The sequence below is a fragment of the Antechinus flavipes genome, chromosome 1 (genome assembly GCF_016432865.1).
Source record: "Antechinus flavipes isolate AdamAnt ecotype Samford, QLD, Australia chromosome 1, AdamAnt_v2, whole genome shotgun sequence".
Lineage (NCBI taxonomy): Eukaryota > Metazoa > Chordata > Mammalia > Dasyuromorphia > Dasyuridae > Antechinus > Antechinus flavipes.
Genome location: NC_067398.1, coordinates 554,278,269 through 554,306,074, shown reverse-complemented (window position 1 = coordinate 554,306,074; position 27,806 = coordinate 554,278,269). Strand labels below are relative to the sequence as shown.

Below are 27,806 nucleotides of genomic sequence, written 5' to 3'. Positions count from 1 at the left end.
CTATATTTATCATCATTCTGGCCCCAACTGCTTTAGCAGATTCTTTAAGTTTAGGGTCAGTTGCAGAATCTGAGTCAGTACTTCACAGATTCAGCACTATATACTGTACAGTGTTCTATACTGAAAGTCTACGGCAATATTGTGCTGACCTCATTGTTATATGCCAGTGAAACCTGAACAGAATATCAGTGCAATGCCAGGAAATTGAATTGCTTTCATTTAAATTGTTTTAGAAAGATTAAGATCATCTGACAAGATAAGTTCTTTTTTCTAGAGAATTGTCAAGTATTCCAACTTTACTTCAGAGAGTGCAACTCTAATGGACATTGTTTGAATGGCAAATACATTTACCTAAAAGACTATTTTATGGAGAATTCATACAAAGCAAGCTCTCATACAGAGATAAGAAGAAATAATACAAGGACACGCTATAGGTTTCTCGGAAGAACATTGGTACTGATTGTGAAACATGGAAGACACAGGCAAAAGGGCTGTCCAGTGCCTACATCAAAAAAGACATTATTTTCTATGCACAAAGCAAAATTGCATTTCTTTCTTTTTTTATTATAGCTTTTTATTTACAAGATATATGCATGGGTAATTTTTCAGCACTAAAATTGCAAAACCTTTTGTTCCATTTTTTCCCCTCCTTTCCCCTGCCCTCTCCCCCAGATGACAGGTTGACCAATACATGTTAAAGTACATACAAATACATGTTAATATGTTAAAGTATAAGTTAAATACAATGTATACATGTCCATACAGTTACTTTACTGTACAAAAAGAATCGCTCTCTAAAATATTGTATAATTAACCTGTGAAGGAAATCAAAAATGCAGGTGGACAAAAATAGAGGGATTGGGAATTCTATATAATGTTCATACTCATTTCCCAGAGTTCTTTAGCTGGGTGTAGCTGGTTCAATTCATTACTGCTCTATTGGAATTGATTTGGTTCATCTCATTGTTGAAGAGGGCCACGTCCATCAGAATTGATTATCATACAGTATTGTTGTTGAAGTATATAATGATCTCCTGGTCCTGCTCATTTCACTCAGCAACAGTTCATGTAAGTCTCGCCAGTCCTCTCTGTATTCATCCTGTTTTCTTACCGAACAACAATATTCCATAACGTTCATATACCACACTTTATTCAGCCATTCTCCAATTGATGGACATCCACTCAGTTTCCAGTTTCTGGCCCCTACAAAGAGACCTGTCACAAACATTTTGGCACATACAGTTCCCTTTCCCTTCTTTAAGATCTCTTTGGGATATAATTCTAGTAGAAACACTGCTGGATCAAAGGGCATGCATAGTTTGATAACTTTTTGAGCACAGTTCCAAATTGCTCTCCAGAATGGCTGGATGTATTCACAATTCCACCAACAATGTATCAGTGTCCCAGTTTTCCCACATCTCCTCCAACATTCACCATTATCTTTCCCTGTCATTCTAGCTAATCTGACAGGTATATAGTGGGATCTCAGAGTTGTCTTAATTTGCATTTCTCTGATTAATAATGATTTGCAGCATCTTTTTATATGAGTAAAATAATTTCAATTTCTTCATCTGAGAATTGTCTGTTCATATCCTTTGACCATTTATGGCTTGATTTCTTATAAATTAGAGTCAATTCTCTATATATTTTGGAAATGAGGCCTTAGCAGAACCTTGGATTGTAAAAATGTTTTCCTAGTTTATTGCTTCCCTTCTAATCTTGTCTGCATTAGTTTTGTTTGTACAAAAAACTTTTCAATTAGATATAATCAAAATTTTCTATTTTGTCATCAATAATGATCTCTAGTTCTTCTTTGGTCATAAATTTCTTCCTCTTCCACAGGTCTGAGAGGTAAATTATTCTATGTTCTTCTAATTTATTTATAATCTCATTCTTTATGCCTAGGTCATGAACCCATTTTGACCTTATCTTGGTGTACGGTGTTAAGTGTAGGTCAATGCCTAGTTTCAGCAGAATTGCAATTCAAAAGAAATGTAAGATGTGCAAATTTACAAACATCTTCCTCTTAAATGATCATATGGGCTTTTTTGTGCTCAGTCTGTGGTACAGCTTTCTGAGCTTGTAAAGATCTGATCAAATACCGTCAGACACGTTGTACATTAACTCCAACAAAGTAATATAATTTTGCTCCTTTTTGAGTATGAAGGACAACCACCTCATACTTACAGGAGTCAAATAAAGACTTAAATATTCCCATAGCATTATTCAAAAAAGCACTATTCTTCTGTTCCTCTTTACTTTTGAAAAAAATTAAAGAATTTGTCTATAAAGAAATCCAGGTAAATTAAAGAAGAGAGGGATATTTTGAAGAAATCAGGAAAGGCAATGTGGCCAATTATTATTTCATTTGGCTTTCTATATAAGAGAAGGTGAAAAGATTGTAAATTCTTAGATGCAGATGGTAGATCTGCCTGGCTAGGTTGTTATATTTCTAGGAGATAATTAAGGTTTTTGAGAATAGTTAAGAAATTTTATTTGAACTTAAGGTCCTTAATGGGCATTTTTGATGACTTTTGTGGCTTTTGTAAGAAACTCTCAGAAATATATTTTCCTTTAGATATATTTACTCAGTCCTGATAAGCTTAGCCTGAATAAATGCTATCAGCCTCTTTTTTCAAAGTGCAAATATTTGATCAGCTTCTTTGAAAAGTACAAATATTATATTTAACTTGAAGGTGTGCAAGTGTACAAGTTGAATGTGAGAACAAGTCTTATACAATTAAATGAATCTCAAAGTTTATTTAATTTGACTTTCAAGTGTGAAGTGAGCCAGATCTACAAAATCACTTAAGACATTTTTTTCTTGCTATTTATGACAGAATAAAAGAAGAAAGGGGACAAGATAGTGTAATAGAAGGTGCCTGAAAGTCTGGACATATGAATTCTAGTCTAGGCCTGAATTCTTACACCAATAGATTACAAGTTAGTCATATGGCCTTGAGAAGTATACTTCATAAGATTTCATCATTGTAAGGGGTCACCAAAATCATTTACATAACTGAACAGGAATCTCCTTGACATCATTTTTAAACAATAGTCATCTAGCCTCCATTTAAAAATCTCTATGAAAAGGACCCACTTAATTCTTGAGAAACCCCATTCCACTTTTGAATATTTCTAATTATTTGAATTTTTCCACATATAGAAACAAAACCAAATTCTTTCTAGATTCTACCCATTGCTCATAATTTAATCTTCTTAGCTCAAAATTATATAAGGTACAATATGCCCCATTTGAGGAAGATATTTTTGTACTTCTGTTCTTGCTACATTTTAAAAGTAAATATCTTTTTATAAAAACTAAAAAACAAAGTAAACTGAGCTAAAAAAGATGAGAAGAGAAATCATTGGATTCTCTGAAAACCATAATCACACAAATGAAAAAAAAAATGAAGAATTTACATAGTTGGAAAAAAAATTAAAGGAATAGAAACAACTCAATCATATACAAAAAAATTAACAACCTTATAACTTTTCAGTAAAATGAATGTTTATAAGAAATTACCTAGGCTAACAGAACAAGAAATGCAGAATTTCAATAATCCAACTCTAGGGAAAAAAATTGGAACCAGCTAAAAATGAATTTACTTTTAAAAAGGTAGGAGGGATAGAAATAGATGGATTTACACATGAATTCTATTAAACATTCAAAAAATCATCAAACTCCAATATTACATCAATTATTTGAAAAAATGGAGAAAAAACTATTCTAATAAATTCCTTCTATAAGACAAATATGATCCTGATATCTAAACCTGGGAGAGGTAAAGAAGAGAAAGAAATGCAATTGAATAAATCTTTAGCAAAGAAATTATAGAAACACTTAAAATTATGTATCATAAATAGGCTAATTTTTAAAAACAGAAATGAAAGGCAATTTTAATATTAAGAAAATATAAACATGATACATGATATACTCTAGTAATAGAAAATTCTAATGAAATTAACAACTATTTCTATTTTTAAAATATAAAAACAATAAATGTACTTTTTCTTATTTCCAATATGATAGTGTATCTAGAAGACTAAGAGCTAACATTATTTGGGATGGAGAAGTGGTAGAGATCTTCCTAATAATAATAATAAAGTAAGGATATCCATTCTCACTACATACATACACACACATATACGTATGTACCCATAGCTATAAGACAAGAAAAATAAATTTAAGAAATAAGCATAGGCAAAAAAATAAAATTGTTACTTTCAACTAAAAAATAAATTGAAATATTAACTTCAATAAAATATTAGTATACAAATTAAGTGTACAAAAATTTTCAGGATTTCTGTATATTACCAAAAATATCTAGCAAAGAATGATAGAAAAAAATTCCATTCAAAATAGTTACAGAATGTGTAAAATATATGTGAATCTACCTAAAACACATATATTATACAGTATTTATAATATATAAAATACAGTAATTATAGGTATACAACTATAATCACTTTTAATAGAAATAAAGGAAGAAAAATAAATGGAAAGACATGATTTATTTTTTAATTTAGAGATTTTGTATGATATGAAAATACCAAAGAAATACATTGTAGAACTAGCTAAAATAATAATAATTTTTTAAAATATTAACTGAGAAGAATGAATGATCAAGAATTTCAAATGAAGTAATATAAAAAGAAGGATTCCATGACTTTCTTCAAGTCCCAGATAAAATCTCATCTTCAAGAACTCTTTCTTGATCCCCCTAAATCTAGTGTCTTTCCTCCTTTGGGTTTCTCCAATTTATGTATATTATCTTGCCTAATGATTTTTTAAGTAGGCTCCCCCCATTAGATTGTGAACTCCTTTAAAGCAGCTATTGTCTTTGTCTTTTTCTGTATCCCCAGTACTTAGCACAGTGCCTGGCAAATAATAGCTACTTAATAAATACTTACTGATTAATTGATTGGCTACTAGCTCCAAATTTGAGTGCAAGATGCCCAATAAGTAGTTGGAGATGCAAGACTGGAGATCATAAGAGAGTTTAGGGTTGCATAAAAATGATAATTGAATCCATGTAAATTGATAAGATCATTGAATAAAATAATATAGATAAATAAAAGAAGGCCCAAGACAGAGTCTTGATAGATACCCATAAACAATCATGAACTGATGAAAGAGCAATCATTTTTATAGGAAACTGAGAAGCAATAATCAGGCAGGTTGGATGAAAACCAGGAAGAAACAGAGTCATGAAAGTCTAGAGAGTATCCAAAAAAAAAAAAAAAAAAGAGGGTGAGAAATGATGTCAAAGGCTACAGAGAGGTTATGAAAGATAAGAAATAAAAAAGCCCATTAGATATGACAAGCAAGATTATTATTAACTTTGGAAAGAGTAATTTCAATTGATTGATGAAGTCAAAAGTCAAACTGCATATAGAAAATAGCTTTTGGAGGTAGACTACCTATAATTGAAGAGATCAAGATAGACCCTATTAGAAATAGGACCTGAGTTAATCCTTGAAGAGATTCCATTAGATAGAAATCAGAATGAAGTATATTCCGGTGATGGAAAATGGCTTATACAAAGACTAAGAGATCACTTATGGAATGATATACATAAAGAAGAGCAAGTATATCGATGATTTGACCATAAAGTGTGTCAAGGGGAGGCAGAGAGCCTGGAAAAGTAGGCTGAAACCATATTGTGAAAGACTACATGCCAGACAGAGAAATCTGTACTTGATCCTAGAGGCAAGAAGGAATCACTGAAGGGGAGTGACAGAATAAGACCAGACCTATGGTCCCTTAGGAGAGAAGGCACTAGATTTAGGGGGATCAAGAAAGAGTTCTTGAAGATGAGATTTTAGCTTGGACTTGAAGGAAGTCATGGAATCCTTCTTTTTATATTACTTCATTTGAAATTCTTGATCATTCATTCTTCTCAGTTAATATTTTTAAAAATTATTACTATTTTAGCTAGTTCTACAATGTATTTCTTTGGTATTTTCATATCATACGAAATCTCTAAATTAAAAAACAAATCATATCTTTCCATTTATTTTTCTTCCTTTATTTCTATTAAAAGTGATAGGAGTATCAACTTTGTACTCATGTGAATAGATTATAAAGGGAAGATGACAGATAGATAGAGCAATTATTAAACATTTATTTTATGCCATTCACTGTGCTAAGTGCTGAAGATAAAAATACAAGCAAACAAGATAGTCCTTGTCTTCTACATTTTAATGTAGGAAGTAAATACATAAAGGGAAAGTGGTAAGGAGGAAGAGTTAGCAGTTACATGAACTGCTGTGAAAGTAGTTGAGAAGAGGCCTGGAGGCCAGGTTCTGGGCAAGGTGAGGCAAAAACTAAAAAGCCAATCAGGGGTACAGTTCAAGGTTCCTATGCAAAGGGCTTGAAGATAATGATTGGATTACAAACAGCATGACATGGAAGGTATGGATAAAGCTGGAAAGTGGTGAGGAGGCCTGATTCCAGGCAAAATGAGATTAAAATTAATCCATATTAGCTCAGTATCTATAATTAGGAGGCTTTTGTAATAGGACTATTTGTGAAGAGAAGGGAAATGATTCACAAGCATTTATTAAACTTCTGCTATATGTCAGGCATTGGAATACAAAGACAAAAATCAAATCATTCCTACTGTTAGGTATATATATACATATATGTATATATATAGAGAGAAACACACACTATATATATATATATATATATATATATATACATATACATAGAGGTATATGTGTGTGTGTGTGTGTGTGTGTGTATATATATATATATATATATATACACATATATATATACATAGAGGTATATGTGTGTGTATATATATATACACACACATATACATAGAGGTATGTGTGTGTGTGTGTGTGTGTGTGTGTGTATATATATATATATATATATATATATATATATATATATACATACATAGAGGTATATGTGTGTGTATATATATATATACACACACATATACCTCTATGTATATATAATACAATTTATCTTCTATTTATTTTGTATATATATATATATGTTTGTATTTATATATATAAACACACACACATACATACAAAAAATAAATAGAAGACAAATTGTTTTGTGTAGAGAGTACTAACAGATGAGTGATTCATTTAAGTTTTCATTGAAAAAAGAGTTTCTTAACCTCTGTGCACTTGTCTTTAAGAAATACCTTGATACCCAAACTTTAGTATGACTGGTAATATTCTGTAATCCCAAGTATTTAATTTTATGAATTTTAAAACATTATGAGGAAAGGTCCATAGGCCTAACCAAAGGGGTCGATGACAGAAAAGAGATTGAGATTCCCTGTTCTAGACGATGTGGCTTGAATAGAATCTTGAAGGAAACAAGGGATTTTAAGAGGCAAAGATAAGAAATGTTTGGTTGAGAGACAGTGCAAGGATGGAGAGAGGGAACATGGAGTTGTCATGTATGGGCAATACCAAGAATGTCAGTTTGGCTACCCCACAATGTATGTAGTGCCCCCACTTCTAGATTATTCCCCCAATTTAAAGCCTATAGTTGGGTCCTCCACAGAACCCTTAAACTAGATTCAAGGTACTCTGTGAGGACATACTCCTAACACCATAATTCACAAGGCCCCACCATTGTGTTTACTTTAATAAGAAGCCAGGAGAGACAATTATCTAAATCAAAGAAGGCATTTATTGAAACAGCACCATCAGAACAGCATCTACAAGATAGTCTCTGACCTTAATTATCTTAAATTCTGAAGAGAAGATGACACATAAAGGAAAACAAAAATGGTTGAAGGGTACTCCCCAATGGGATGGTTTGGAAATAGTATCATAGGCCTGGTTTTAGGCAAGAGAATCTGAAAGTTCACCTACCAGAGACCAGAGTCCCAGAGGCAGAGCCTAGGATTGTCTGTGAGGGTCTTTGGATGTGGTATCTACAGATATTGTTCACAAATTTTAAAAATCTCAGTAGATATTTTAATAAATGATTCTGGCCTAAACAATTAATTATTTGTTTAGTCAACTCTGGTGATGAGAGTTTCTGTACTTAGTTGGGATGTAAATCAGAGGATAGACACAGAGTCCATTACTGGTCTCAACTGAAGCCTTTGTTGTATGGTGAAGACTTTTCAGAACTTGTTTTCTCTTCTATTAAATTTTAAAAATATATAATTTTTTAACTTAACAAACACCATCAAATGTGAACATTCCCATATATAAAGAATAAAAACATGAAACCATGAATCCCCATTGTAAATAACTTGTTGTTTAGGCATTAAATAAATTTATCAGGTTATTTCTAAAGATATACCACTGTGAATGTTTTCTTCTCAATTTATTTTTTCTCTCCTGTGCATTATTGGCAATTCTTCATCAATGAAGAATCTGTAAGCACAGACATCAAGAATACAAACATCTCTACAAGAAGAATAGAGTATAAGCCTATAGTAAGATTTTACTGGACTTGGAAAATAAATGGAGGCAATAATAATTTTCTTCACCTAGTCTCCACAAATCACTTTGCTGGCACCATTGTCAGGTACTTAGCATATATTATATTTTATTCTAGTCATTTTTATGTTGTTTAACCTGTAAGCCTTAGCAACCCTGGAGTGATGTCCTACCTAAACTGTCTAAACCTAAAACTAATCTTAGCAGAGTGCTCTGTGCCCTGGGTCGAGTTTTCATATATGTACAGTCAAAGTAGAATTCTCTAATTTATCATGTATGTGTGTGTGTGTGTATGTGTGTGTGTGTGTGTTTTAAATGAGTAAGTCTAGAATATTTGCAGTAAATTAAACTTTACAAATCTTCCAAGACTGAAATGTGATTTGAAAAGCAAAGAATACAAATGAGATGAAACTTTGACTTTGTTCTCCACTAACTATTACACAGATATTTATTGCTTTTTAAAAAAAATATAGGGGGCTTTTAATAATGTAAAAATGCTTAAGAATGACCATTTCCTCTTCAGTGGGGGGGTTGATATTCCCCATTATCCACCTATAGTGGCTACACACCTAGTCAGAGTCCTCAAATAAAACTAAAGTAGGCATAATTGCTCTTAGTATCTTTCCCCCCATCATTTCTGTTTTATTACACCTACACCCATTTCCCCAAGTCATAGCTGCTTGCCATCCCTTTCCCAATGGATCCTTCCAGGGTATCCTACAGGTGCTATGCAACATAGTTGTACATACAACTCCCTGACCTTTCTCTTTACATAACTCATGTCTTCCTACCCCTCAATAAACCTACCCTGGTCTTTTGTCTTTTTACCTGAAGGAAGAAGAAAGAAAGGGAAATATTTATTAAGGATTTACTGTTTTTCAGGCACTGTATTAAGTACTATTTACATACCACTTCATTTCATCCTCACAGAAAACCTGATAGGTGTTATTATTATCCCCACACTTGAGGAAATTGTGCAATAGATGTTACAAATAACTTGCCTGGTATCATTCAGCTATTGTCTGAGTAAAGATTTAAACTTAGGTCTTCTTGATTCTAGGCCTAATATTTTTTCCACTTCACCAGTAACTGGTGTATGTGTGTGTGTGTGTGTGTGTGTGTGTGTGTGTGTGTGTGTGTGTGATTTTGGAAGGTGAAATGGTTATAGCATTGGCCAGGAAGTTGCCTCAAGCCTCCTGATTGATTTCATACATTAACTTATTTAAAATTTTCCTTTTAAAAAATTGTTGATGCCTTTTGGGTTTTGTTACCTTTCTCTTAAACTTTAAAACTTATTTTTGTGGCTGTTTTTGTATTTCCTTCATTTTCTAAATAATCTTCATCATCTGTTTTAACAATTAAAAAAGAAAGAAACAATTATTCAGCAAAATCAACCAATATATTGAGTATAGTAGCGATAATATACAACCAGAGTCCCTACCTTTCCAAGTTAGGGAGTAAAGTATGGATACTTTGAAGAATACTTTTCAAGGATAACTTAAGTAGCAGGAACCACAACAAGTCAATGTGAATTAGGCAGGCTTCCTCCCCTCCCCTTAAATTATATATGTGTATGTATGTATGTATGTAGCTGCTAACTCTGTCATGTATGGCAAGTCACATCAAAGCTGTTGTACTTGTTCAGTCATTTTTCAGAAATGTCTGACTCTTTATGACCCTATTTGGGATTTTTCTTGGTAGAAATATCATAGTGGCTTGCCATTTCCTTCTCTAGGTAATTTTTACATATGAAGAAACTGAAGCAAACAGGTTAAGTGACTTGTCCGTGATCACACAGCCAGAAAGTGTCTGAGGTCAAATATGAACTTGGAAAGATGAATCTTTATGATTCAGATCTGGTACTGTCTACTGTGTCACCTAGTTTCCATTAAAGCTGTTACCTTTCACTGAATCTAATTTATGCTCTTTCTTGGGTTAGGGAATAGGGATGGAGGGTGGAATAGGAGGTCATAATGGTATATAATTATACCTCTACCCCTCCAAACTGATAACCTCACAGACTAACATAAATGATCACCCTGTCTTTGTGCAGGAACCCAAAAACATGAGCATTATTACAATGTGTCAAAAAATTTTGTTACTTCCTTCTTAGAAGTAGTTTCAGAATGGGGCAGAACAGAAGGGATTCCCCATTGCCATTCAACCCCAGAACAAGATCATTGATGACATAAAGTAAAGTTGTAGATATTTTGCCAAGTCTAGATTCAATAAATGAATTCTTGATAATTTATCTTTAGATGAAAAGAAGCCTAAAGGCTGGACAGCAGAAGCTTTGCAGACTAGCTCATCTTGCTTAGCTGGTTCAGAGAAATGAAGAGCACAGACATCTTGGAGATAATTTTTATACACTGGTATCCCAACGTCTTCCCTACTGAATTTGCCTGTGATTGGCATTTAATACTGAAAAAACTAGTGTGAAATGGGCATTTCTCTCCAGTGAACTAAAAAAGGCCACACCTCGTTTGCAGCTATGGAACTTTTTTCATCTGAAGAATTATTCATCCTGTTTTGCAATAACTGAGCTAGCCAGTGCTAGCACACCAGCCAACTTCCTTCCCACAGAACTTCATCTCAAGCCCATAGTAATGTCACCGCACCTTCAGAGTGAACCTTATTTGGGGTTGTGAGGACTTCTCTGAGTGAATGGAAACTCTTCTATTCTTTTTCAGAACAAGAAATTGCAGCTACAAAACCAGTAGAAGAACTTGAAGACTGTTTTTGGAAACAGATTAAAGCTTTTGGATGTTTAGAACAGAGATTTTTAAAAAATGAATTCAAAGAAATTTATTTTTTTAGTAGTGCTTATGTTTACAGTGACAATAGTCTTTTTTTATATGAACAATGTGTTTATGCAAACAACCCAGGGGATGCTAAAAGTGCCAAACTCGTTAGTCCTTGCTGAAGTTTGCGATTCAGTTATCAGAGGAGAGATGATTTCTTTTCAAGACACTATCTTGAAACCATCATTTGGAAATCTTACTTGCCAAGACTACTTGCTCCAAAGTCACTATATAACAGTTCCCCTGTCAAAAGAAGAAGTCCAGTTTCCTTTGGCTTATGTAATGGTGGTACATAAGGATTTTAAAACATTTGAGAGACTCTTCAGGGCTGTTTATATGCCCCAAAATGTTTATTGTATTCATGTAGATGAAAAAGCAACAAATGATTTTAAAGATGCAGTGAAGTGGGTGGTGGACTGTTTACCCAATGCTTTCCTTGCCTCCAAGATGGAGTCAGTTGTCTATGGTGGAATATCCAGGCTCCAGGCTGACCTGAATTGCATGAAAGATCTTGTAGCCTCTGAAGTTCAGTGGAAGTATATTATTAATACTTGTGGGCAAGATTTCCCTCTGAAAACCAATAAAGAAATAATCCAGCATCTGAAAGGATTTAAAGGGAAAAACATCACCCCAGGAGTGTTGCCTCCACCTCATATTATTCGCAGGACTAAATATATCTACAAGGAGCAGAGATATATTTTCTTTTCCTTCATGATGTGGACTTGGAGAAGGAAAACTCCTCCTCCTCACAATATGACTATTTATTTTGGCTCTGCTTATGTCTCCCTTACAAGGGAATTTGTCAACTTTGTTCTTCAAGACCAACGAGCCATTGATCTACTGGAGTGGTCTAAGGATACCTACAGTCCTGATGAACATTTCTGGGTGACTCTCAATAGGATTCCAGGTATGGTTGACCTTTATTTTTATTTTAACTTACTATTAAGTTCAGTAGACATTGTAGAAAAAAAATTATATGATTGTAACATTGTACTAATGTACAGTGAGTGCTCATAAAATATGCCCATGAAATTTTATTTACTTTATATGTCACAAATCTTGTGCAATCATTTTTAAAAGCAAGTTAAATATTGCATAGAGGGTCAATACCACTATTATATACTGGTCATTTGGGAGACAGAGAATTTGTTTACAGCTTTGTAGATGATGGATTTAGAGTTGCAATGAGTCAGTTGAGATGGAGGTAATTTATTGTTAGATCAAAAAATCAATCAACAAGAATTGATTAAGTATTGATTAAGTGCCACACACTATGCTAGATATTAGGGATAGAAATGTAGATGAATGAAATAATCCCTATTCACAGAGAGCCTACATTACAAAAAGGAACAGAAATGAATAAGGAATAGGTAAACTAAAAGATACAATTTTTTTAAATGTAGTTTTACTTTCTTATCACTATTACCCCCATTGAAAGAGCAAGAAAAAATTCCAAAATTCCTTTTATGAACATGTATAGGCAAATAAAACAAATTCCTGAATTGGCTGTGTGCAAAAAAAAAACCAAAACCCTCATGCCTCAATCTACATTCTGTAACTATTATTTATCAAGAGGTAGGTAGAATGTATCATTGTGAGTCCTCTGAAATCATGGTTGATCAATAAGGTTATTTAAAAAAGAATGGGGAAGCAAAGCCAAAAAGAGTGACATGAAGATTAAGAAGACATGGAGTCAGTAATTTGGTTATAGAAAATCCAAGTACATTATGACTTTCCCTATTGCAGTTTTGATATATTGCATGTTGACAGAAAAAGTTAAATGGGAATTTGGGAGGAATTTTGTGGAAGCCAAAGATGACATGCAAAGGCCAGCAGAAAATAAAATATATATATATTTTAATATCATAATAACTCAAATCTTCTCTGGTACAAAGGGAGAGTCAAAGTGTGATCATGGGGGTACCATTCGCCAAACCACTCTGTCCTCAATCCTCTTATATGGAAGGGATAACTATAGTGAGTTCATGAAATAAATATACCCAAGAAACTCAGGAAAACTGTATAATAACTAGATGACTTAAATATAACTTGCAATGAAGAACACAATTTGTGAGATGTCCTTTATTCTTTTGTCTTGGCTGCTGATTTCATCAGGACAGGTTTCACAAAGAACCCAAAACATTGTATGCTAGGTGGATTATATGGCTGCTGATTTTAATGATTGAAAATAGATGATATCTGTACCTTGAGTTGAATGCAAGGAGTCTTTGTATCATTTAATGGTATTTCTAACAGAGTGCTTTGACAGGATTCTGATATAACTTACCAGAAAAAATTCTGTACTAGCCTCTAGCATTTTCCCTCTGTGTATTCTGCTTACATGGACAACACAGAAGGTAAAAATAGGAGTTTGAAAAATGCATGTCACATTCACAGGTATGTAATAATTACAGAGAATTATAGATATAAATCTGTGCAATTATTATTGTTATTGAAATGAAAAATAGGTCTCTTTGTTTTATTGCCTGGAAAAGGTTAGATCAGAGGATTTTAGATTTGTTACTGGAAGAAGCTGGGTAGATCACTGAGGTCAACAAATTCATTTATGGATGAAACCAAGGTCATCAAGAGAAGTTAACCACTTACCAATAGATATTAAGTGGAAAAGTTGGGATCTTCTGGGACCCCAGGTCCTCTGCAAACAGACACAAAACTCTTTTCACTGACCCTGTCAGATCAGATATTTCCATCGTCTTTTCTGGGGAAATTGTGAATTATCAGAGTTTTTATATTCTTTTCTCTTTATATAATAAGCTCAGAGGCACATGAGGAAGCTGGGATTGATTGCAATGCAGTTTAATAAGAAATATATTACTAAGGAACAAATAGTCCCTGTAAACATTTGGGTTGGATTCCCTAACTTTGCACAGCTTGTCTTTTTCTGAACTACTTCAATATCGTTTTGCTCATAGAGCACAGCACCTTCTCCAATGAGGGTACACCATGCTGGGAATTTTTTTTTTTTACCAGTGTCTCCCATATCAGTCAATCAAATCTAAAATTCTTAAAATAGACCTTGAGAGTGTCCTTGTACTGCCTTTTTTTTTTTTTAAACTATCAGTGTCTGTTATCTTATCCTGTGATCTTCAGAATCTTCCTAAGACAAATCAAATGGAAGTGATTCAGCTTCCTGGCATGGTGCTGGTATACTGTCCCAGGCATGAAACAATGAAGTCAGCACAATGACTCTATAGACCTTCAATTTGGTATAAATGTGATTATAATGGAGTCTCAGAGAGATAAGTCCAGCAATTCTTTTCCAATGAGTGGTTGGCCAATGTTAGAAATGAGTGATCATCACTAATCTTGTTCCTTGGGAATATGATTCATAGAATTTTAAATTGAGTACTTCCCATCAAAACATTCCCTCAGGGAGTTACTTGCCCATCATAAACTTGGGGTAAACTTTCCCACAAATACATATAACATTCATTGGAAAAATGAGCACAAGCTTAGTGTACTGGAGAGAGAGAGAGAGAGAGAGAGAGAGAGAGAGAGAGAGAGAGAGAGAGAGAGAGAGAGAGAACATTTAGGGAACACATACATCTGAAGAAACTCAGCTTTATCACTGTGTAAGGCCTGGATACCTTTCCTTTCTCACAGAATCCTCACACTACTGCCTCTTTGAAGGGCAAGCCCTTTCATTTGGATCTCTGGCCTTGCTCTCCACTCTCAATTGCTAGTATTCGTTTTCTCTTGAATCCATATTTAGGCCCTTTGCTTGAGGTCTCATTCTTGAAGCTGCTTCCTATTTTGAATACACTGCCTTTCTGTTTTAGACATTTTCTAGCTGTCATCTTGGACAAGTCACTTACATCCCAGGGCTTTTGTAAATGTAAAAAGTGCTTAGCACAGAGCCTGACACATAAGAACTATATAAATATTTGGACCCTTCTCCCTCCTCTTCACCCAGCCTACTGGGCAAGAAGGATGAAAGGTAATAATTAACCAGTAGGAAGGAAAGAAGGAAGAGAGGGAGGAAGGGAAAAAAGAAAGGGAGGAAGGGAAAGAGGAAGGAAGGAAGGAAAGAAGGAAGGAAGAGAAGAAGAAATCAGCAGCGAACAATGGCAGTATATAAGTCAGAACAACTGCTATTGGCCCAACAACAACCAAATGAAAGATGGAGACACTCATATCATTTAACAAAAGGAGGTTTACTTAACAATAAGATATTTAACAAATATTCAGCATTAGTTCAATTGCATTTAGCTCCTCTGATCTCCATTTGCCATGATGGAACCTCAAGTCTGAGGACTGCCAATTATTCAAGTGCTTGGCTTTTAAACTATATTAAGAGCTCAAGTCTTAGGTCCCTTGAAGAAACCACCCAGAGGATTATTAGAATAATCCAAGCATGAAGTGATAAAATTTTGCACCTCTTGGTGGCAAGAGGATAGCTGTGTCATAGGAGAAAATGGGGGATATTCCAAAAATGCTGCAAAAATAATAGGACTTGCTGACAGAGTGGCTACATGGGAGATGAGAATACTAATTGCTAGAAGAATCAAGAAAAGTTTCATTAGAAGGTGATATCTGAGCTGAATCTTGAAGGAATTAGATATTCCAAGAGGGCATGAAATACAGCTAGTGAAAAGGTCAAAATGTGGGAGGTGTCCCATATGTATGAGTAATAGCCAGAAAACCAGTTAGGATGAACTGGTATGAAGGGGAAGAATGCTAATTTGGGGCCATGTTGGAAAAGCTTTAAATGCCAGAGTACAAGGATGCAGGAACCTTTGGAGGTGAGAACAATGAATGAGGAAATTATTTTATAAAAGAAAAATGTTTTCAAATTGGACAGGTATCAAGGCATTGACTTTCTTCCATCCTGCAATAATCTCCTCTATAGATGGATCCTTCCTAGCCAAATCGTATTCATACTTTAAGGTCCAGGTTAAAAAATGTTTGGGGAAGCTGGGCAGCTCAGTGGATAAACTGCTGGGTCTGGAGTCAAGAAAATCTGAGTTCAAATCCAGTCTCAGATACTTACCAGCTCTGTGACCCTGGACACATCATTTAATCTCATTTGCAAGATGGAAAAGGAAATGGCAAATTACCCCAGTGTCTTTGCCAAGAAAACCCCAAATAAGATAATAAAAAATCAAAATGATATCTTCATCCCCATGAAACCTTTCATGACAGCCTCACCTGGAAGTAAGCTTTCCCTTCTCTACAGTATTTTTTTTTAAGTCTAATTCTTTTGATACAAATATTAGATTCTCTAATGTCATTTGCCTTTTTATAAGCAAATAGTGTATTTTCTCAACTAAATCTAACAATTTACAGACAGGGACCGTGATTTATACTTGTTTGTATTCCCCCATAGTGCCTAGCACAACATACACCTGGAACGGAAGAATATTTAGTAAATATTTGTTTATTGATTGAGTCTGAAAATAGGTCATTGAAGTTAATGCTATCCACCCTCCTCTTTTCCCAGCTGACCAGACTCCTTCCTACTTTTGTCCATTTTATTAGCCACCCTACTTCTTTTCCTTCCTCTTAATTTCTCTGAAGCACTGAAAAGAGCTGCCACCAATTAACCCTTGTCAGCATAGTTACTCTGCTGTGTTAGTATGGTTCACTGTTAAGATGATAATAAAATAATAAGAAGAACATTTACAATTGCATCTCTTACCACATTTGGTCTCCACTATAGCCTTATGAGGTTGGTACCACTGATATCTCCTTCAACAATCAGCTAAAGGTTTTTTCTTGCCTTAATTCCAATTCTAGTTCTCTAAATAACATTCCATAATATTCATATACCATTACTTATTCAACCCTTCTTCAACTGATGGGCATCCACTCAAGTTTCCAGTTTCTTGCCAAGTGAGTCTGTCTGTTTGTTTGTTTTTTGAGGGGGAAGAGAGTTAAACAATATTTCATCCAATTACATGTAAAGAATTTTAAAAATCATTTTTTGAAATTTTTGAGTTCCAAATTTCTTTATTCCTCCATCTTTAATGTAATTTGATATAGGTTATACATTTGCAGTCATATAAAATGTATTTCTATATTAGTCATATAAAAGAAGACACAGATCCAAAGAGTACATGTGCAGCATGCACGCGTGCACACACACACACACACACACACACACGGAGAAAATCTGTATGTTTTGATTTTTCTTTTTTTTTTTTCAGGGTTGGAAGGTAAGGGTAAGAGTAAGAGTGACAAGGAATCCCTGAGAAAGAGGAAAAAAGTCTAAGCCTTCCTCTGAAATAAATCCTACTTGTCCAATGTTCCTTTGTCTCTTCTAAAAATATCTGCAAGCAAAATGATGAAAAAGTCCTTTAGGAAAGGGAGAAGAGTCTCACCCAAGAAATAAATGTTCTTTGGGGAAGAGTTGTCAGAGCTCCCAAGAATGAAAATGTAGAACAGTGAAAGAGACTAGAGCTAGCTGTAGCTTCAGTGGCAATATAGTGAATCCACTAAAAAACTTTTCTAGGGGATCTTTGAAGCATTTATTAAGCATTTACTTTTTGCCCATGCTGGGAATACAAGGACAAAAGAAGCTTCAAGAATCTTAGATGGAGAAGGTAATCTATGTACATATTAAGTGCATATGTCCAAATATACAGATTTTACATAGATATACATGCACACACACATATGTATATAAAACTGTAGGTTTACATATTTACATGTATAAATATATGTGTCTGGGGCATCTAGGTGGTGAGGTGGATAGAGTGCCAGTCTTAGCTTCAGGAAGGGTCCCTGACTTCAAAACTAGCCTCAGACATTTACCTGCTGTGTGACTCTGGGAAAGCCACTTAACCCTTTCTACCTCAGTGTCATATGTAAAATGAGCTGGATAAGGAAATAGCAAGCTACTCCAGTATCTTTACTTAGAAAACTCTAAATGGGGTCATGAAGAGTGAGACCCAATTGAAATAATCGAGTAATAACAATAAATGGTAATATCCATTTGCTATTATTGCTAAACTTCAAAACCCCCAGAACAAAGGAAAATTTTTATAAGCAACAACAACAAAATTAAAATATGCTGTTGCACAAGATGGGGCAGCTAGATGATGCAGTGGGTAGAGCACCAGTCCTGAAGTCAGGAGGATCTGAGTTCAAATCTGGACTCAGACACTTAACACTTCCTAACTGTGTGACTCTGGGCAAATCACTAACCCCAATTGCCGCAGGAAAAAAAAAAATTGCACAAGATTTATCAGCAGCTACAATAAATGACCAGAAATCCTGAAATACTATATATTTACAACCAAAAGAATGAGGGTTGCTACCAAAAATATTATGGCTAGAAAAATTAAGTATAATATTGAATGAAAAAAGGACATTCAACAAACTGTCAGATTTGCAGGATTTTGTCTCAAACAAACCTGAATTTACTAGAAAATTTAAAATAGTAGAAGCAATGTCAAAGACTAATTTCAAAGGACTCAATAAGGACAAATTGTTTATGTTTTATACACAGAAATATAAATCATATATGTAAAACTGACATTAGCAAATGGATAATCCAAAAAAAAAGATTAGGATACTACAGCTGAGTATGATGTGACTCTAAAAAGGAAAACCATTTAGGAGAAGGCACAAAATAGTAATTATGCTATATGAATGAGGTGCGAGAACCAGAAGCAAAACAGAATACTTAAATGAAGGAGGACTGGTAGTTCTGAAAACCTATTGGGAATGGATTAGAGGGAATAATACATACATACACACACATATACAAATACATATATACCAAGAAGGGTATGGCACCTTCCAAAATCTATAAAGAATTAAGGAGGAAGGGATAGGAGAGGTGAAGTATAGAAGGGTGAGTAAATCTACCATAGTGGGTTAAAGTGTGGAGGGAAAGGGGGACATAGGATAAGATGGGGTGTTTAGATTAGCTGGAGTGGGATAAAATGTATAGATTAATAGGAATGGAATAAAGAGGGAAGGAAAGAATGGGGAAGAAGATAAGGAGGAATCCATGGTGGAAAGTGGAGATTAAGTAATAGTAAGACAAATTAACAGACAGAAGTAAAGTAGAAGAGTTAACAGGGATAAGAACTAAAAGATATACACAAACATAATAATGATCAGGAGTAGAATTTATTAGAAAAAAAAGTAGTGATAGTAATCATTGATCTTAGATCAATGTCTTCATTGTCAAACTTCAAAAAGATTCAATCACCAAGAGAGAAATCTACATGATGTTAGCCATATTAATATTGTCTTATATGTATATATGTACATATGTAAGTGTGTATATATGTGTGTATATGTTATAGATATATACATATATGTGTGTGGGTCTGTGGGTAAATGTGTGTGTGCATATATAATATGTGTGCACACATATTACAAGGAAGCAAAGAAACAGTGGACTATTCTGAATATGATGTGTTCTATTATTATAAATGTTTTCTTGAAATGGAAATTTGTTGCTACATATTATGAATGTTCTCCAATGTCTATGTGACAATGATTTTGTGTGTATGTATATGTGTGTGTTTGTTATTGTTTTGTTTTGCTTTTGGTGTCATTCTTTTCTATTTTTTCTTATTTTGCATTTCTTTTAAATAAATATATACATTTTGGGTTTTTTTTTAAGAGTATAAAGGGGCCCTAAGACTGAAATGTTTTGAGAACCACTGGATTAGCATATTCAGAATCCCTATTTTGCTTTCTGAACTATTTTTCTATTGATTCCAGTAATAAGGTATGCACATGCTATTTCTTTTGTTATACTTGTACAATCATGTTAAATATATTTCCACATTAGTCATATTGTGAAAGAAGAACCAGGACAAGAAGAGGAAAAATAACATGGAAAAAAAATAACATGTGAAAATAGAATGCTTCAATTTGCATTCAGACTTTATTAGTTCTTTCTCCAGATATGGATAAATATTTTCCATCAAAAGTCTTTTAAAAATGTCGTGAGTCACTGTATTGCTGAGAAGAGCTAAATCTATCATAGCTGATCATTACATAATGTTGCTGTTACTGCAGTGTTCTCTGGTTCTGTACACTTCATTCAGCATCACTTCATGTAAGTCTTTACATGTTTTTCTGAAATCTATGTACTCATCATTTCTTATAGTACAAAAGTATTCCATCACAATCATATACCACAATTTGTTCAGTCATTCCCCAATCGAAGAATGTCCCCTCAATTTTCAATTTCTTTGCCACCAAAATAAAGAGCTGCTATAAATATTTTTGTACATATAGACCTTTTTTCTTTTTTAATGATTTATTTAGGATATAGACCTAGAAGTGTTATTATTGGATCAAAGAATATGCAGTTTTTTAATGCTCTTTGGGCATAGATTTAAATTGCTCTCCAGAATGGTTGGATTAGTTCACACCTCCACCAACAGTGTTAGTATATCAATTTCCTACATTTCCAACATTTATCATTTTCCTTTTGTTATATTATTAGTTAATCTGAGATGTGTGAGGTAGTATCTCAGATTTGTTTTAAATTTCATTTCTCTAATCAATATCATGCACCTGCTTTTTAATCTAGCTGCAAATACAGGCAAAAATGAGGTAGTTGACAACTTTGTCTTTAGTACTTTTCCAGAATTATGGGAAATGATGAAAAGAGATGAATTGATACATACAAAAAAACTATGAACAAATCTTTTTGTAGCATCAATGAAGGAAGTAATAGAAAGAATAAGGGTGCTCATCAATTGAGGGATGCCTAGGCAAACTATGATTAAATAAATATAATGGAATATTATGTTTTAAAAATGAAAAAGATAAAGAATTCAGAGAAACTTGATAAGATATGTACACACTCATGCAGAGAGAAAGAAGGAAAAATAAAAAATTAGTGTTCTTACTATGATAATATTAAGGAAAACTACATCAGAAGACTTCAGAACTCTCTTCAATATATTATTTAATCGTGATAATAAAAAGCTAGTGAAACATTTCTGCTGCCTCTTGTCAAAGAGGTGAGTGTATTTACATACATGCTGAATAAAACACTTTCAGACATGACCAATTTCTTTTGCTTAATGAATTTTATTTTGTTCACATATTGCAAGGAATAAAGTAAGGCTTAGGAAAAATGGGGCTTATAACATATTGACCTAATGTGACAAAAATAAGATTTGTTGTTATTGTTCTTTGTGACCCCATTTGGGGTTTTCTTGGAGAAGATACTAGAGTGGCTTGAGAATTTTGAAAGAGGGGCAGCTAGGTGGCGCAGCAGAAAGAGCACCAGCCCTGAAGTCAGGAGAACCTGAGTTCAAATTTGATCTCAGACACTTAATACTTCTTACCTGTGTATGACCCTGGGCAAGTCACTTATCCCTAATTGGAGAGAGAGAGAGAGAGAGAGACAGAGAGAGAGAGAGAGAGAGAGAATGAGAGAATTTTGAAAGAAATAAAGAGTTAAGTGATTTTCTATTTGAGTAGTAAATGTGTATTCATGAAATGACTATCCAGGCAATGTTCCCCTGTTTTGGACTAGTGCTGCTATCTTGGCAGGCTACTCTTTAAGCCCCGAGGACAAATGAACACCCTTAACAGGAGGCAGCATTGCTAACAATTACCAGTCTCTGGCAGGGAAAGGGAGCTCGCTGGAGTGTACGGTATGTGACTTTCAAAAATAGTCATGTCTCACATAAGTGATTTTATCTTAGTACAGGAATGTGGGAAAGCACTGGTGCATCCTCTCATTCACCTGAGGCAAGCTGCTTTGATGATGTAACAGATTAGCAAAATGCTAAGTAGAATCCCAATAAACAAGCATTTATTCATCAGAGAGGTGCAGAGACAGAGGAGGAAATTGGAAAATGGAAAAATAGGCAGAGGAGAGAAAGTATGACAGTAGAAGATAGTTCTGTCAAGAGAATCTATATTATGCCCTCCCTCCTCCCCCCAAAAAGTAAGTTTATCAGTTAACTGGGATTCTATCAAAGGGAAGCCTGCATCATTTTTTTGTTTCTTTATTGAGAAGGATGGGGCCTTGGAAGCAATGTCTTTTTGTGCTAGTTCTCCTTATCACTCTGATTTTTGTGCTCTTTTACAATCATAAGTTGCTGGTGCAAAAAAGTATCCAGAGAAAAACTGTCTCAAATTCTGCCGAATTATTAGAAGTGTGTAATCAAATTATAAAAAGGGAGACTTTTTTTTTTTAACAAAAGTGTGCTAAGTACTTCAGACCGTGTGATTACTTGTAAACAACAATTGAATCAGAATCACTATATAAAAAAAAGTCTGTCAGAAAAGGAAGTCAAGTTTCCTTTGGCCTATATAATAGTTATAAACAAAGACTTTGAAATCTTTGAGAGACTCTTCAGGGCAGTTTACATGCCCCAAAATGTTTACTGTATTTATGTGGATAAGAAAGCAGGCCTTGAGTTTTATATAGAAGTAAAAGGATTTCTGAATTTTTTTTCCAATGCTTTCCTTGCCTCAAAGATGGAATATGTGGTCTACACTGGAATATCCAAGATCCAGGCTGAATTGAACTGTATGAGAAATCTTATAGCCTCTGAGGTTCAGTGGAAATACATTATTAACATCTGTGGGCAAGATTTTCCCTTGAAAACCAACAAGGAAATAATCCAGCATTTAAAAAGATTTAAAGGGAAAAATATCACCTCAGGGGTGCTGAGTCCTGAGTATATGATTTGGAGAACTAAATATAGCCATGAAGAGCATGTGGGTCCAGTTGAATTTTTTATTAACCGAACCCAGACATTAAAAACCCTGCCTCCCCACAATTTGACCATTTACTTTGGCTCAGCTTATGTGGCCCTGACGAGGGAGTTCATCAACTTTGTTCTCCAAGACCAACAAGTTATTGACTTACTTCGGTGGTCTAAGGACACCTACAGCCCTGATGAGCATTTCTGGGTGACTCTCAATAGGAATCCAGGTATGTTTGTCTCACATGTGCTATTACTACCATTAGGAAATACGAACAAAAATGTTGAAAGGTTTATATTGCAAAAACGGCAGATGCTATAAAAAGTGATATGCAGAAAACATGTCTTTGTGAAATAAAACAGTCTCTTTGGGGGAAAAAATTTCTTAGTACAGGAAAATGAGTAAATGTTTCTGTAGAATATAGTATGTATTTCCAAAGTTTGATTCTATCTTAAGTTATACTTATTTCAAGCAATTTAGGAACTATTGGTATGTGTAGACCTAACTCTCTCCCTAACATGAGGGCATTTAAAATTAGACACTAGAATTTAGGACACGTAGGTGGTGCAGCTGGGCCTGGAGTCAGGAAGACTCAAGTTCATGTGTTTAAATCTGGTCTCAGATGCTGAGTAGTTGTGTGACTTGGGCAAGTCACTTAACCCTATTTGTCTCAATTTCCTCATCTGTAAAATGAGCTGGACAAGGAAATGGCAAACTGCCCCAATATCTCTGCCAAGAAAACCCCAAATGGCGTCATGAAGAGTTAAACATGACTGAACAACAACTAGAATTTAGGAACAAGGATTTAGACTCTCATCATGTCTCTTCATTCTATCCTCCATGTTGCTTCCATAGTGATTTTCCTAAAACCTCTTAGTAAATTCCAATGTAAAGAGTAAATTTACTCTACTCAGTAAATTCCAATGGCTCCATGATTGCCTCGAAAATGAAATAAAAATGAATTTTAGATTTTAGAACCCTTCACTGACTCACTTGCCCTGCTTGTCTTTCTAGTCTTGTATTTGATTCTCTTTACTCTCAGGTCCAGCCAGATTGACCTTCTTCATATATGACCATCCACCTCCAGTCTCCATGCTTAGCAGTTTGTTATGCCAAACCCCCACCTTATATTGAATATATGGGTTATATACCACCTTCTATGAAAAGCTTTTTCTTACTTTCCTTCTTCCCCCATTGCTAGTGCCTCTCTCCTAGACTACTTAATAGTTAAACACTTTTATTCAGTCTCTCAATATTTATTTTGTATGTATGTATGTGTATATAGATATCTGTATCTTTCTATAGATATATATAGGGTATATATTTCTTGTCTCTCCCCAATAGAATGTAAGCTTTTTGCAAGTGGGAATTGTTTTTTATTCTTTGTATTTCTACCCACAACATCTAGCACACTGTCAGACAGCTCATGATGTAGTGGACAGAGCATCAGCCTGGAGAAGATATTCTTTAATTTAAAGAAATTAAAATTTGAAGTTAATTTTATGCCCAGAAAATAGCCAAATATAGTTTAAAAAAAAAAAAAAAAGGAATAGGATGAGCTGTAACAGATAGGTAAGGAAGAACTGAGTTCAAATCTATCCTCAGATATATATCAGCTATGTGGCCCTGGGCAAGTCACCTAACCTGTAAAATGGGGATAATAATAGCCCCTACTCTCCAGGGCTATTGTGAGATTCAAATGAAATAATAATTGCAAAGCACTTAGCACAGAGACTGGCACATAGTGAGTGCTAATCTAAATGTTTATTATTGTTGTTATCATATATTTGACATTTAATAAATATTAATTGATTGACAATTTGGAAGTATTTTTTTAAAAAACTAAATCCTTCTTCTCCTTTGCTCCTAAATGAATTGTGATATCCTTTAAAAAGAAGAAAAATTAGGTCAGCTTGATCACCCCGCCCCTTCTTTTGCAAGAACATCACAGGACTCTTTTGATCAAACAACTAAATTTTTTTACTCATTTCCAGTTTCCTTATCTGAAAAAATGGATAATAATAATAATAATAATGCCTACTTCCCAGGATTGTTCTGAATATTAAATATTGTAAGAATAATATTTGTAAAGCACTTTGCAAACTTGAAAGAGTCATATAAATACTAGCTATCTGTAGTTTCAACATTCCATTCAAACTAACCTATTTCATATTTAATATTTATAACATTCTATCTCCTGCCTCTCAGTCTTGTCAGGTGATCCCTCACACCTGGAAATGCTTTCCCACTACAACTACATATCCTGGAAGTCCTAGATGCTTCCAAGGCTTAATTCAAGTGTCATGTCCTATTTTTGCATCCTATTTTATAAAGCAGTTTGGAAGGGAAAGACCTTCAGAATTTCTTACCTAACCTTAATCACTAAATGGGTATTGCCTCAATCAAACTGAGACTGGGAAAGACCTTAATTTAAAAAACCAAAGTCCTCCCACTGCATTCAATGCCATCTCCAGTCATTCTAATCTTTATCTTGCCCACTGAACCCAAATGGTTCTGGAGGAGGGAGTGGGGCTGGTGACTCTGAACAGTTCTCCCTCACTTAAACCCAATTTACATACAGATCAAGATATCATCCTTCTGATGTTTTTGGTCCTCTTGGAGCATGAGGGGCAAATAATAACATTTTGTAAACATTTAGCACATTGCCTGACAAATCGTAGGCACTTGATAAATATTTATTTCCTCTGTCCTTGTGCTTTTTTCCTTTGCCTTAGGGTTTTTTTCAATGTGTATTCCTGTTTATATTTGTCTGTGAATATACTGCCTCCTTTCCCTTTAAAAATGTTTCTCTGATTTTTCTTTGAATATTTTAATCCTTTTTTAATGCATAATTCAAAGTAGCTTCCTAGAGTGGTTGGTCAAAGTTGTCAACTCTTTCAATAGTGTATTAGTTTATCTATCTATTACAGCTCATCCTATTCCTTTTTTTTTTTTTTTTACCATATTTGCCTATTTTCTGGGCATAAAATTAACTTCAAGTTTTAAAACCCTACTATAATTATTAATTACTATTATCGATAATGGAGAGGGAACTGTGACCCAGATTGCTTTCTTTTCTCAGGATTCATGATTCTGAGACTTTTTTGGGGGGGAGGGGAGCTGTGATTTTATTGGTTCAGGGAACTTATTGTAAAGCACTTACTTTAGTGTTGCTGTTCATTTCTAGCCCTGTAATTTCTAAACAGGTGAGTATCCAGGGCAGAAGGTAAACAAACTTAAATCATGCTGACTCGGAGATGTATTAGAACTATCCATCATACCAGGCTTCCTTTTTACTATATTATTAGTATAAAGAATTTGTACCATAAGTGTGTCAGTTGTATTGATATATACAGGAAATAAGGAAGAATTGTTAGCAAGGGATCCAGACTCAGGAATGCTTCTAGAAAGTGGAGATGGCTCAGAAAGGATTAGGAAGGAGGCATTCTCCATAAGGATTCAGCACATCATATATCACAGTCATACTCCAAATGTAAACTGACTAGCTCTGAAATAGGGAAATAGACTGAGACAATAGACTGTGACAATAAACAGGAAACAGACATTGTTGTCCCTCTGACTGCCATCCCAGGTGGAAGCTCAACCGAGCAGGAACACACTGAGTTCCTAAATCAATCACCATAACTATTACCCAGCCACACAAAGCCCCTCATTCATCTCTGGGTCAATCTTTCACTCAATATCTTTGTGTCTTTTGGCTTTTCTTTCTCTTCCTCCCCATCTCTCTTTTTCTCTCTCCCTCTTGTTTTTTTTTCCTTCTCTCCCCATTTCTTTCTTTTCATCTTCCTCCTCTCTTCATCCTTTGCCTCAGTTTCTCTTCCCCACTCTTCTTCCTCTCTCCCTCCTCCCTCTACCTCTATCTCTCCTCATATGCACTTTCTATGCAAAGTACACTATTCTATTATTTAGTTTTCTGAAAAGATGCAACCCTCTTTGCTCTGCTTCCTTTCCTTAATTACCTTGGCAAACAAGCAGGACAGAAGAGGTGATAAAATCATCCAGTATCTTCTTTCACCAAAATAGTCTCATTTCTCCTTTCCCACCCCCACCCCCACTACATTCGCTCATTAAGCTCATCACATATTTCCAAATGAGAGTCAAAACTTATAAGTAAGAATTATTTGCTAAAGTAGATCAAGTTAAATTCATAATGAGAAAACTTTTAGTGAAAAAATGAAGGTTTTTCCCCAACTGAAACTAAAAATCAGTGTTAGTCAAATTCAGGGAGGGTGTTTTATAGGTGTTTTTCCTAGGCTGATGATTAGAAGATATTTCCCAAATCTAGTCATTTGTCTTGAAAGGATAGAGATTAGACAACATTCACAATTAAGGGAAGGGAGTTGAAGTACAGTTGTGTTTCTCATGGTGTTTTGTTTTGTTTTATTTATTTATTTATTTATTTATTTATTTATTTGTTTGTTTATTCATTCATTTATTTATTTATTTATTTATTTTTGGGTGTGTGTGTGTATAAAAGGTTCAGTTAACACAAAAATTTCCCCTGAATGGGCTTACTTAGTCATTCAGGGCCTGTACCCATTTTTAGAGAAATTTCTTTCCTGGCTCAAATTACATCTGGATGTGAGTATTTGTGCTAGGTGAGAGTCTATTTAAGGGTATGACCCACATTTGAGAATGTCTAATAAATATGATAAAGAATATTTTCTCATATTATTCCACTGACAAATATCCTATTTTCTCATTTGACCCATTCAAAATTAGGTATCATATAGCATTTTCAATCTAAGAAAGTAGCTCTCTAATTTTGTGAGTTCCACTAGGAGATAATTTATAATCCATTCTTTAGAGGCAACAAGGTAGCACAGTGGATAAGGTGATGGCACTGCTGAATCTGGATCAAAGCATAGTATTTTCAACTTTTTGTTG

The 27,806-nt window shown here is 34.3% G+C and overlaps 2 protein-coding genes across 2 annotated transcripts in view; both read left to right on the top strand.

Annotated features, from left to right (window-relative positions):
* Positions 1 to 10,703: 10,703 nt before the first annotated feature.
* The window catches only part of LOC127544181 (N-acetyllactosaminide beta-1,6-N-acetylglucosaminyl-transferase-like), a 127,037-nt gene continuing 109,934 nt past the window's right edge, over positions 10,704 to 27,806 (top strand). The window contains exon 1 of the mRNA XM_051970704.1: positions 10,704 to 12,141. Coding sequence (XP_051826664.1) covers positions 11,223 to 12,141 — 919 coding nt within the window. The 5' untranslated portion in view covers positions 10,704 to 11,222. The remainder of the gene's footprint in view (positions 12,142 to 27,806) is intronic.
* On the top strand, positions 21,609 to 25,823 carry LOC127544182 (N-acetyllactosaminide beta-1,6-N-acetylglucosaminyl-transferase-like). The gene is given in 2 exon segments (XM_051970706.1): positions 21,609 to 22,360; positions 22,362 to 25,823. Coding segments are annotated over 2 exon segments (1,014 nt in total). The 5' UTR covers positions 21,609 to 22,204; the 3' UTR covers positions 23,220 to 25,823.